At 41.6% G+C, this 12,957-nt stretch overlaps 1 protein-coding gene across 3 annotated transcripts in view; it reads left to right on the forward strand.

The window, feature by feature from the left end:
- The window catches only part of CDK17 (cyclin dependent kinase 17), a 131,950-nt gene that overhangs the window by 29,737 nt on the left and 89,256 nt on the right, over positions 1-12,957 (forward strand). The window contains exon 2 of one of the 3 annotated variants that reach the window (XM_073620269.1): positions 3,718-3,882. The exons of 1 other annotated variant lie outside the window; for it this stretch is intronic. In XM_073620269.1, coding sequence (XP_073476370.1) covers positions 3,718-3,882 — 165 coding nt within the window. The remainder of the gene's footprint in view (positions 1-3,717; positions 3,883-12,957) is intronic. One more of the 3 variants, XM_073620270.1, reaches the window with a different exon arrangement.

Raw genomic sequence — 12,957 nt, forward strand, 5'->3', positions numbered from 1 at the left:
TTTACTTTTACACTAGCTTTTATAGCCTATCCGTGTTAGTTAACTGTAAATAAAGGCCTTAGAATTATTCCTCTCTCACTGGCATCAGTGTTGATACCCTGTATGTGTTACACAAACTGTTAACTTATGAATTCCTAGGGGTGGATGTGAGTGTGTGTGTATAAGGGGGGGGGGGGGTCCTTTAAAAAAAAATTTTTTTTTTTTTTTTACACATTTATTTTTTTTTTGATTTTTTTTTTTTTTTTTTTTTTAGTTTGTAGATTTTTACTTAATTTAAAGTGAAAGTAAATGCAAAACCTAATTAACGAAACTTTAGCCCAATAAAGAAAAGATCACTATACCTGCCTATTCTGCAGCCACTGGCTTCAGTTTGTAGGAGAGGCCGCCGACAATGGAAGTCCCATATTAAGTCTATGGGGGGGATGTCTTTTTTCAGGCATTTCCCATTCGGTGTTGGCTTTTTCCTGCACATAGAGGGCGCCGCCAGAGACCACAGCGGCTTCAGAATTGGTGAGTATAGCGATCTTTTCCTAACAGGGTTAGATAGATTAAGCCTAAGTCTAATACACACTCTTAGTTTTTTTTTTCTTTTTGTTCAACCCAGCAGGGGCGAACGAAAAAAACTGTCGCCTCCGGAGCCGCTGTACTAGCAATCTGATGTTAGTACAGCGATCTCTACTGCTGTGCTATTGTGTTCTGACAGGGGGACAGCCCCACACTCTGATCAGCGCTCTCATTCATTGGCTGAGAACACTGATTGGGAGCCGATTGGCAGACCTTTTCCGGTCATGCCCCTGTCAGACCGGCTACAGTACACACGGGCCGAATGCAAATGTTGGCCAGTTTCTCTTGAGCCAGTCAATGCCGCCAGACATTCTGCCCGTGGGTAGTAGCCTTTAGAATGTGGGTGAGGGTAGGTTTAGAGTTAGGTTTTGCCTTTACTTCCACTTACTGTTACAATGATTGTTAAGCCCCTATGTGATATTCAATTTTATGTGTCATGTCCTTTTTGTCTTTTTTATGGAGATGTCAGAGATCTGTCAGACATTTGTGGTCTCCCTTGCACTGCTTACAAACACTGAGGATTGGTTCACATCAGAATGACACAGGAATATGCACCTGTGTGTTCCCCTGCCGTGCAATTTGCACTGAATCACACAAAAGTAGTGCATGCACTACTTTTGAGAAAGTGCCGCACCAGTTCGCATGGCACTAACGTACCATGCGATCTGGTGCCCGCAATAACACTGCATTGGCGATCTGAGTTTGGGGTGCCGTTTACAATACAATTGCACCTGCAGCATATTGCAAAGACAGTGTGCTTTGAATATGAAATGGGAAACATGCATGCAGCCATAATCTCACAGCTATAAACAAAAATCAACCAGCGCGGACCACAAGCCTAACTAAATAGCAGCTGTGATACTGAGGGTAAATTTATCAAATTTCATGAATTAACATATAAAAAAAAGCAGTACAGCGCATAAAGTAAATAAAATACAATAAATGAAAATAAATATAAACTAAAGTCCAAAATACACAAATTGCAAGCAATATTCCAGTGATTCCTCCAGTGACTCAGGTGACATATGGAAAAAGCAAGGTGACTGTAGTGACATACACGGACCTCCACCTTCGGTGACACCAGCTGCTCACCTTAATAGATGGACCCCTGAGTGAATCAGTCAGGTCAAAATCAGCGGTTCCCTCACAGGGACAATACCAAAGGAAGACAGCAGCAGCAGCAGCAGCAGCAGCAGCTTACAAATGTCAGCTTTCAGTGACCAGCAAGTAGGCAGATAATTCACATGTAAAAGAGGTAGGAAAGAATCTAGTGCTCTCTGTATAGTACTAAAAACATTTATTAAAATATGCAGGAACACTCACATTACAATGCACTGTACCCCAGTGCGGAGGATGAAAGCGTGGATGGAGTGGATGTCCCAAAACAGGATGGACGAGCGGAGCGCGGGTGACGTCACGATCGGAGCACGTACACAAATGCTCACTACAGTCACCTTGCGTTTTCCATATGTCACCTGAGTCACTGGAGGAATCACTGGAATATTGCTTGCAATTTGTGTATTTTGGACTTTAGTTTATATTTATAATCTCACAGCTGCAAACCTGGAGAAGTTGAAGGATTAGTCAATGGATGTTCACCAATCCTCCCTTTGCTCTGCCATGATGCGTTTCTCAGCGTATTATGTAAAAGATTACTCTGAGTATAACTCAGAGTTTACTCCAAAGTGGCTAAGTAAGACCTCAGAGAGCAACAAAAACCTCAAGCGGTTGTGACTCTAGCTTGGTCCAAAACCAAGAATAAAAATTGTTTTGGCTGGGGTACCACTCTAAGGGCCTGGCTAGATGGGTATTGCATTCCCATACAGGTTTATAGGGAATTTAAACCCGGCTTGAAGTAGATGTAGGTCAGGAGGAGGTTATCTGCAGGTCAAATGCATCGGTCAATTAGTTCTGAAAGATCTCAGAAGCATGTGAAACTGATGATATCGACACAGGTACTATATAGGTACCTGGTAACACCAAATCTGATTAAATTTTATCTTTCTAATCATTGTAAACTAATATAAAGCAAAAGCTGATTGGTTGCTATGTATTCTTCCCTTTTTGTATATGTTTTATAAATAAATGTTTCTTTTATGTTTGCCTTGAGGGTATTGAGGCTTTTTTCCAAGCATTTCCTGCAATCTTTTGGGCATGAACTAACTTACAATCAACAATTTGGAATGTTTTGGTCAAAACAAGTGATTGGTGAAGGGATTTCTAACACCACCTAAAGCAGAGGTTTTTAATTTGTAGGTCACATCTTTATAGCACGGTTTATGAAAATCTGAATTCTGTTGCCTGCAACTGAAATTTTTTATCCATTTTTTAACTTCAGTTTAAAAAAAAGATATGGGTCAACACAAGGCACATGCATATGAAGCCATCCCAAATTAATTTAATTTAAAGTGGTTGTAAATCCTTACATATACTCAGTGAAGTGACTGGCCTCAGGTGATACACAGAGATGAAACCATTCCTCACACATAGGTTGTACCTGTTTATCTACAGCTGTTTTTTCTCTACATTTATTCAAAGTGCAGAATTTATACAAGATCTCTCAGCCCTGAAAATCAGGGGGTGGAGAGCTGAAGTTACATCAGTGAGGAGAGCTAATTGGAGGGAAGGGACGCACTCCCATTTATATAGCACACAGGAACAGAACTGAGGTTCTCAATCACAAACTGTTTCCTCCCCTGTCACCAGTTTTTTCCTGGTGTCAGGAAAACATCATAGGAAGTGACTCATGCTGATGGCAGAGGAACGAAGCAGCAGAGAAATGACACTTGGTGCTCTGGATTGAGATAAGCTATAAAATTATTTGCTTATTTCATGTCTGAGGTCTACAACCACTTTAATTTATACATTCATCATTTTAGAAAAGATTCATGGGTGATTGAAGCTTTGATGATCACCTGATTAAGAACCTCTGCTTTCAACAATACACTGAATATGATATGTATTGAAATATGGATCAACAATTCGAAAAACTGGTGACTGATTTGACCATTTCTGTCTTAATCATTGTAAGGTGGTGTGTATAGTAATTCTATTCTCTTTTTCTTCCTTTTTTTCTCTCCTTGGGTCTTTTCCTATTTTAAAATCTTTCCTTTTCTGATGGCATGGATCTTTCTTGGCCTTTGGGATTTCTAGAACCTATTGTGAAGAATGGCAGGCCTCCAACATCTCATAGTATGCACTCCTTCCTTCATCAATACACAGGATCCTTCAAGAAGCCACCGCTGAGAAGACCCCACAGTGTTATAGGTGGAAGCCTTGGCTCATTTATGGCAATGCCCAGGAATGGAAGCAGACTAGGTAAAGTTTTGTGTACTTCAGAAAACCGACAGCATGTAAAACCCAAAAATGTTGCCTGCCAAGTCTGTATGTAGATGAATGGAACAGTGACAATGCAGTGGTGTCTGTCAACTGCGCGGATGGAGCACTCATCTTTCTCATTTCGTTTCATTATGGGTCTGATCAATTTCCCAAGGATTATTACGTGCCAGGGGAAGTTATAAAATATGGATGATGTTCTACAGTTATACATTTATTATCAGACGACAGGTCTTCCTCAAATGAAAAATGTGTTGCAAATGCACTTCTGTACAACCAGGCTGTCATGTTTTTTTTCATAAAATCACTGCTGGCAGCTAAAACCACCAGCAGCTATTATTGTATTCTGATGACAGGCAAACCTCTCGCTGTCAGACAGTCAACGTTTATGGGGGAATCCCTCCTACTGCACGATTGTATTCTGACAGAGAGAGGTTTGCCCCCTCTCAGAATACAATGATCATTACTGCAAACCTGTAGTTGAAAGTAAGAAAATTTCATTATTAATGGCCAGCCTTACTAATCTGGTCTGGTCTGGTGTGCAATGGAGATATACAGTGGATAGAAAAAGTCTATACACCCCTGTTAAAATGTTAGGTTTCTGTGATGTAAAAAAATGAGACAAAGATAAATAATTTCAGAACTTTTTCCACCTTTTTAATGTGACCTATAAACTGTACAACTCAGTTGAACAACAAACTGAAATCTTTTAGGTGGAGGGAAGTAAAAATAAAAAATAAAATAATATGGTTGCATATGCGTGCACACCCTTAAACTAATACTTTGTTGAAGCACCTTTTGATTTTATTACAGCACTCAGTCTTTTTGGGTATGAATCTGTAGCACCCTGATGTTTATGCAGGGTTGTTATTAAATGTATTTGCCATGTAATAGTTGCCTTGGCCAATTAATTTTACCCTAATTCTGGAATTGCTGCACTTCGATCTTCTGTCACTAGATGGCTGGGTAACTGGCGACAGTGGTAAGACAAGGGCATTGCAAGGACAGATTAGGAATGAATGGGGTATCTCAGCCAATGAGCAGGGATTTTCTTGGGTCCCTTGGCCTGCTGGGAGAGCCTATTTATTTGGATGGAGTCAGGTGATCGGGGTTCTGTGCTACCTGGAAGAATGTCTGGGTGGACGTGTGTTGTATTGCTCTGGGCTGCTAGGCCAAAAACCTAAGGCCTATCCCGGGGACATCTGGCTGCTAGACTGAGAGCCTATCCAGAAGTAGTGCAGGGTTGGAATTGCGGGCTTGTAGTTCAACCAGAAGTAACGGTTCCGCCGGCCGGGGAACCTGTCATGGTCGGAGGTAGAGGGGAAGCTGTCGCCACCACAGAACCATCCACCTTGCTACCGGAGACCATTGTGAGTAAGCTGAGGCCAGTACCAGAGCAGACTTACCGCCAAATGGGGACAGTGAAGAAATGGGAAAGCATCAACAAGTGCCAAGTCAGGGACCCAGCGGGACAGCAGAGGTGATGCTTGTGGAGTGCCAAGCCTGGGACCTAACGTGTCAGCAGGGGTGAAGCTTAAGGAGTATCTGGGACCTAGCAAGGAAGCTGGGGTTATGCTTGAGGAAGATACTGAGTGCTACAGTGAAAGAGCTCAGGGGATCCAGTGGCTAGTGGATCTGGAGTTCTAGTGAGAGAGTAAGAGAGACTGGGAACTTGTTGAGCGAAGACCCACAGTGAGTGTTGGGGTAAAGAGAACCGTTCATATTGCAGAAAGTTGAATACTTTTACTGCTAGTATCAGCTACAAGATTGTTGCCATAGGAGACAGTGGTCCTACCTATACAGAAGTGTTTTCCGGCTGGAGGCCTTCACCTGTATAGCTGTTTACCTATAGAAGTCTCGGAGTCTGCCAATTAACATTGTGTCTACTTAAGGGTGTCCTAGCCCTAATCCTCTCTCCCACAGTTCTGTTTAAGAGACCATGAATCTCTATGCATCCAAAAAGTGTCTGGCGCCCACCAGTGCATCTGGCATTACACCCACCATGCCTTGTAAACCACTCTACACTGAAGGATGTCAGCTGTCCTTAACTCTGGAGGTCACCATTGGGCTTCAGGTGCCCCGGGACTTTGCTACAAGTCTATCAGCATGACACATCTTGACTTGGCAATATTTGCCCACTCTTCTTTGCAAAAACACTCCAAATCTGTCAGATTGCGAGGGCATCTTCTGTGCACAGACCTCTTTAGATCACCCCACACATTTTCAATCGGAGTCAGGTCTGGGCCATTCCAAAACTTTAATCTCCTGCTGAAGCCATTCCTTTGTTGATTTGGATGTATGCTTTGAGTTGTTATGCTGATAGATGAAGTTCCTGTTCATGTTCAGCTTTCTAGCAGAAGCCTGAAGGTTTTGTGCCAGTATTGACTGGTATTTGGAACTGTTCAATTCCTTCTACCTTGACTAAGGCCCCTGTTCCAGCTGAAGAAAAACAGCCCCAAAGCATAATGCTGTCACCACCATGCTTCATTGTGGGTATGGTGTTCTTTTGGTGATGTGCAGTGTTGTTTTTGCACCAAACATATCTTTCGGAATGATGGCTTTAAAGTTCAGCCTTTGTTTCATCAGACCATAGCACAGGGCTTTGATCTTTTTCTTCGTAAGAAAAGGCTTCCGTCTTGCCACTCTACCCCATAGCCCAGACATATGAGGAATGTGGGAGATTGTTGTCACATGTACCACACAGCCAGTACTTGCCAGATATTCCTGCAGCTCCTTTAATGTTGCTGTAGGCCTCTTGGCAGCCTCCCTGACTAGTTTTCTTCTCATCTTTTCATCAATTTTGGAGGGGCGTCCAGTTCTTGGTAATGTCTCTGTTGTGCCATATTTTCTCCACTTGATGATGACTGTCTTTCGTGTGTTCCATGGTATATCTAATATAAAAAGAAAAACTGCGCTGCAGAGCAAAAAAGGTCAAAGGTAAAAGCTGCACACAAAATACACCAATATCTGTGTATACCATGAAAAATAAAAAATAAATAAAGTGCGCTAATTATATGAAAATACACACATAGATGTGAATACATGTGGGTGGTAGTAAAAACCACAATCTACTGAGAGCAAGTAAATGACTCCATGAGTGGTAGAAATATAACGTGGGCGTGGCTACGTTGTAAGCCGTCACGATTGCCCCATGTTATGCACGGGTTATTACGATTCTTATATGCCGGCTTGTTTTTAATTGTATTTTTACCTCACGGAGCGTGCACGCTCCGTTGCGGTCTGTACTTTTATTGAATAAATTCCGAAACTTTTTACACTATTGGAGCTCCGCTCTTTTGCTTTTTCCTTTGCCACACTGGGAGCAAGAGAGTTATCCTTCCCCCCTCTCCAGGCGTTTCACTTGGACCAGCCCGGATCGGAGACAACATTCCTGACAGCTGCTGGGGAGATCTTCTCATTACACGGTCCCTGCAGAGGGCAAAAATCTGCATGCCTGATAGACCCTGCCAAGGAGGGGGTCCAACACGGAGGGTAAGAGTCCACCTTTATCACTTTCTTACTTATTGGAGTCACTGTCAGTGGATTTGCACCATCCTGCACATCTTTCTCCTTTGTCAATCCACTCATAGGGGGATTAGTTGCTGCTGAGCTGTATAGTGGATGGAAGCTTTTTTTCACTGATGAACTTTTTATGTTTGAACCCATGGACTGAGTTTGTTTGATTTTCAGATTTTCACGCTATTAATATCATTGTATTTCACATGTACACATTTTTTCTTTCTTCTTTTTATTTGAGTTTTTATGTTTTGCACTTATATATTTCTACCACTCATGGAGTCATTTACTTGCTCTCAGTAGATTGTGGTTTTTACTACCACCCACATGTATTCACATCTATGTGTGTATTTTCATATAATTAGCGCACTTTATTTATTTTTTATTTTTCATGGTATATCTAATGCCTTGGAAATTCTTTTGTACACTTCTCCTGACTGATACCTTTTAACAATGAGTTCCCGCTGATGCTTTGGAAGCTCTCTGCAGACCATGGCTTTTGCTCTAGGATGCGACTAAGAAAATGTCAGGAAAGACCTACTAGAACAGCTGAACTTTATTTGGGGTTAATCAGAGGCACTTTAAATGACGGCAGTTGTGTACTGACTACTATTTAACATGAGTTTGAATGTGATTGCTTTAATTCTGAACACAGCTACATCGCCAGTTATAAGAGGGTGTGCACACTTATGCAACCATATTATTTTAGTTTTTTAATTTTACGGCCCCCCCCAAAGATTTCAGTTTGTTGTTCAACTGAGTTGTACAGTTTATTGGTCACATTAAAGGTGGAAAAAGTTCATTTTTTTACATCACAGAAACCTGACATTTTAACAGGGGTGTGTAGACTTTTTATAACCACTGAACATGTCATTGGTAATGGGGGATGTATTGGTCATTTGCAGTAGCACATCTAATTATAAACTGTAGAACATTATCAATGCAATATAAGTACTGCACTGAGCATTTTACAACTATTATGACCCTATTATGACAACTATTTATTTTTTACAGGTACTTGTATAGCGCAGTCAGTTTGCGCAGCACTTTATTTATAAATATATATAATGTACATTCACATCAGTCCCTGCCTTCAAGGTGCTTACAATCTAAGTTCCCTAACTTGCATACACATACTAGGGCCAATTAACTTAACAGCATGTCTTCTGAGTGTGGGAGGAAACCCACGCAGGTAGCACCAATGCTGGGATTTGAACCAGCAATCATAGTGCTACCAGGCAGAGGTGCTAGCCACTGTGCTGCCCCATTATGAAGATTTTACAACTATTATTTTAGCGTAAGGAAAATATGGATATTTTAAACTTGGAAATGTATGTCCAGGTGCCTCTAAATAAAAAAAAAAAATCAGCAGTTATGACTTTGCCTTGCTCTTTACTGCTACCTACTGCATACTGCACTACTTTTACCTTCTGCATGTCCATTTCATGTCATTATTATTATTGATGCCAAAGACAACCAGGTTCTTAGCATTTTTAAAGGAGGTCATCAGTAGCAGCTTACATGCTTCTCTCGGTGCAGTTGTAGTTTATATGAATTGTTTGCTTTTTTGTATTAACCACTTCAGCCCCAGGCCTCTTTTTGACACTTTTGTTTGCATGTAAAAATCTGTATTTCTTGCTAAAAAAAAAAAAGTTAGAACCCACAAACTATATATATATATATATATATATATATATATATATATATATATATATATATATATATATATATATATTACACACACACACACACAGTGGGGCAAAAAAGTATTTAGTCAGCCACCAATTGTGCAAGTTCTCCCACTTAAAAAGATGAGAGAGACCTGTAATTGTCATCATAGGTATACCTCAACTATGAGAGACAAAATGTAGAAACAAATCCAGACAATCACATTGTCTAATTTTTGAAAGAATTTATTTGCAAATTATGGTGGAAAATAAGTATTTGGTCTCCTACAAACAAGCAAGATTTCTGGCTCTCACAGACCTGTATCTTCTTCTTTAAGAGGCTCCTCTGTCCTCCACTCATTACCTGTATTAATGGCACCTGTCTGAACTTGTTATCAGTATAAAAGACACCTGTCCACAACCTCAAACAGTCACACTCCAAACTCCACTATGGTGAAGACCAAAGAGCTGTCGAAGGACACCAGAAACCAAATTGTAGACCTTCACCAGGCTGGGAAGACTGAATCTGCAATAGGCAAGCAGCTTGGTGTGAAGAAATCAACTGTGGGAGCAATAATTAGAAAATGGAAGACATACAAGACCACTGATAATCTCCTCCGATCTGGGGCTCCACGTAAGATTTCACCCTGTGGGGTCAAAATGATCACAAGAACACTGAGCAAAAATCCCAGAACCACACGGGGGGACCTAGTGAATGTCCTGCAGAGAGCTGGGACCAACGTAACAAAGGCTACCATTCAGTAACACACTACGCCGCCAAGGACTCAGATCCTGCAGTGCCAGACGTGTCCCCCTGCTTAAGCCAGTACATGTCCGGGCCTGTCTGAGGTTTGCTAGAGAGCATTTGGATGATCCAGAAGAGGATTGGGAGATTGTCATATGGTCAGATGAAACCAAAGTAGAACTGTTTGGTAGAAACACAACTTGTCGTGTTTGGAGGAGAGAGAATGCTGAGTTGCAACCAAAGAACACTATACCTATTGTGAAGCATGGGGGTGGCAACATCGTGCTTTGGGGCTGTTTCTCTGCAAAGGGAACAGGACGACTGATCCGTGTACATGAAAGAATGAATGGGGCCATGTATCGTGAGATTTTGAGTGCAAACCTCCCATCAGCAAGGGTATTGAAGATGAAACGTGGCTGGGTCTTTCAGCATGACAATGATCCCAAACACACCGCCCGGGCAACGAAGGAGTGGCTTTGTAAGAAGCATTTCAAGGTCCTGGAGTAGCCTAGCCAGTCTGCAGATCTCAACCCCATAGAAAACTTTTGGAGGGAGTTGAAAGTCCGTGTTTTTTGCCCCACTGTATATATAGCACATTTGCCAGTCCAGCATAATTATGCTGCCATTTCTGGTTACCAGAGTGTCCTGGAGCTGCGTACAGCCATCTATAGACATGAAAGGCATTTGTACACAGCTACAGTACTGTGTAAAAGTTGTAGGCAGGTGTGAAGAAATATAAGAATGTTTTCAAAAAAATATTTTTCAGTTGTTTATTTCTATCAGTTTACAAATTGCAAAGTGAGTTAACAGAAGAAAAATCGAAATCAAATTAATATCTGGTGTGACTACCCTTTTGGCTTCAAACCAGCATCAATTCTTAAGCCGGCCATACATGGATTGAAATAGGCCAGTTCAGTAGGGACAGGACAAGTTTCGATATATGGGCAGGCTGATTTTACCCAAGTTGATTAATCGATTGACTTGGGTACAACCACCATGTCAGATTTTTCTACATACGGTTACTGCCAGCTGCTCTAGCCTCTAACAGTAACCATTATATTCTGCCAGCCGGGATTGCTCCCTGCACCCCCTACTGGTAGAATACAATAGCGCAGTGGGAGGCATTCACCATCAACACAGACTGTCTATGGGGGAATCAAGTGATTTTCTTTCCTTCCATCCGTGGTGGAAGGAAAGACAATCGATTCATGTATGGCCAACCTTACACTTGCATACTTTATACACTTGCACAAAGTCAGTTATTTTGTAGGATTAGAGTCAGGTGTATAATTAATTAATTAAACCCAGCAGATGCCAATGATCATCAGTTTCATATGTAAGTAAAACACAGTCATTATAGCCAAAGCTTATTTATGGATCACAGGAGTGCAGTTTGTTTTGCACTCCTGTGACTCGTTTTCAGTAGAGAGCAGGCTGAAGTCTGCTGACGTCACTGAAGTCGGACCAGGCTGTGCGTCATCACGACGATGGAGTCTGGATCCGCCAGATCCCTGGACCGACATCCAGCTCAGCTTCTCAGCGAGCCGATGAGAGCCTGAGCCACCCACCATCCACTGTGTAGAAAAGGCTTAAAACTGGGCGAGGAACACACAAACTCTACTACTAAGGTGAGGTTGTGGAAGGCCATTTCATGTCACAAGTCATACACCATGGCAAGACTGAGCACACAAGGCAGACATACCTTGTGCATGAAGCTTCTTTGGTGTATGTAACAGACCAAAAGGGAGTAAATAGAGTTCACTGTTAGGGTTTACACACACTTTAACCGCCTCCCGACCGCCTCCCGACCGCCTCACGCACATATACAGAAGGGCACGTACAGGCAGATTAACATACCTGTACATTGCCCCTTAAGAGGCGGCTAGCGGGCTCGTGCACCGGGAGCTCCGTGACCGCGGGTCCCGCAGACCCGATGTCCGTGGGGATACCCGCGATCGTCTCATGGTGAGGAAGAATGGGGAGATGCTATTGTAAACAAGCATCTCCCCGTTCTGCCTAATGACACTCTCACAAATTACAGCTCCCTGTAATCGGGAGCGGTGATCAGGGTAGTGTCACACACAGCCCCTCCCCCCCACAGTTAGAATCACTCCCTAGGACACACCCCCTACAGCGGGTTAACCACCTAGTGGTTAACCCCTTTCACTGCCAGTCACATTTACACAGTAATCAGTGCATTTTTTAATCGCACTGATCACTGTATAAATGTGAATGGTCCCAAAATCGCGCCAAAATTGTCTGACGTGTCCACCATAATGTCGCAGTCATGATAAAAATCGATGATCGCCGCCATTACTAGTAAAAAAAAAAAATTATCAATAAAAATGCCATAAAAATATCCCCTATTTTCTAGACCCTATAACATTTGTGCAAACCAATCAATAAACACTTATTGCGATTTTTTTTTTTTTTTTTTTTTACCAAAAATATGTAGAAGAATACGTATCAGCCTAAACTGAGGAAAAAACATGTTTTTTTATAAATTTTTGGGGGATATTTATTATAGCAAAAAGTAAAAAATGCATTTTTTTTCAAAATTGTCGCTATTTTTTGTTTATAGCGCAAAAAATAAAAACTGCAGAGGTGATCAAATACCACCCAAAGAAAGCTCTATTTGTGGGAAAAAAAAGGGCGTCAATTTTGTTTGGGAGCCACGTCGCACGACCGCGCAATTGTCAGTTAAAGCGACGCAGTGCCGAATCACAAAAAGTGCTCTGGTCTTTGGCCAACCAAATGGTCCGGGGCTTAAGTGGTTAAAGGTAAACTTCAGACAGATATAGAAGACAAAATGAATAAAGCTCTGCAATAAATAATGCATAATTAAATGACATGCAGTTTAGTTTTCATACCTTAACCACTTCAGCCTCGGAAGGATTTACTCCCTTAATGACCAGGCTATTTTTTGTGATACGGCACCGCGCTGCTTTTACTGACAATTGCGCGGTCATGCGACGACGTACCCAAACAAAATTGATGTCCCTTTTTTTTCCCCACAAATAGAGCTTGCTGTTGGTGGAATTTGATAACCAATGTGTTTTTTTTTTTGTGCTATAAACATACTTTTTTGCTATAATAAATATCCCCCCAAAAAATGTAAAAAAAACACAT

Source organism: Aquarana catesbeiana, linkage group LG03 (assembly GCF_042186555.1).
Source record: "Aquarana catesbeiana isolate 2022-GZ linkage group LG03, ASM4218655v1, whole genome shotgun sequence".
In the NCBI taxonomy this organism is placed as follows: Eukaryota; Metazoa; Chordata; class Amphibia; order Anura; family Ranidae; genus Aquarana; species Aquarana catesbeiana.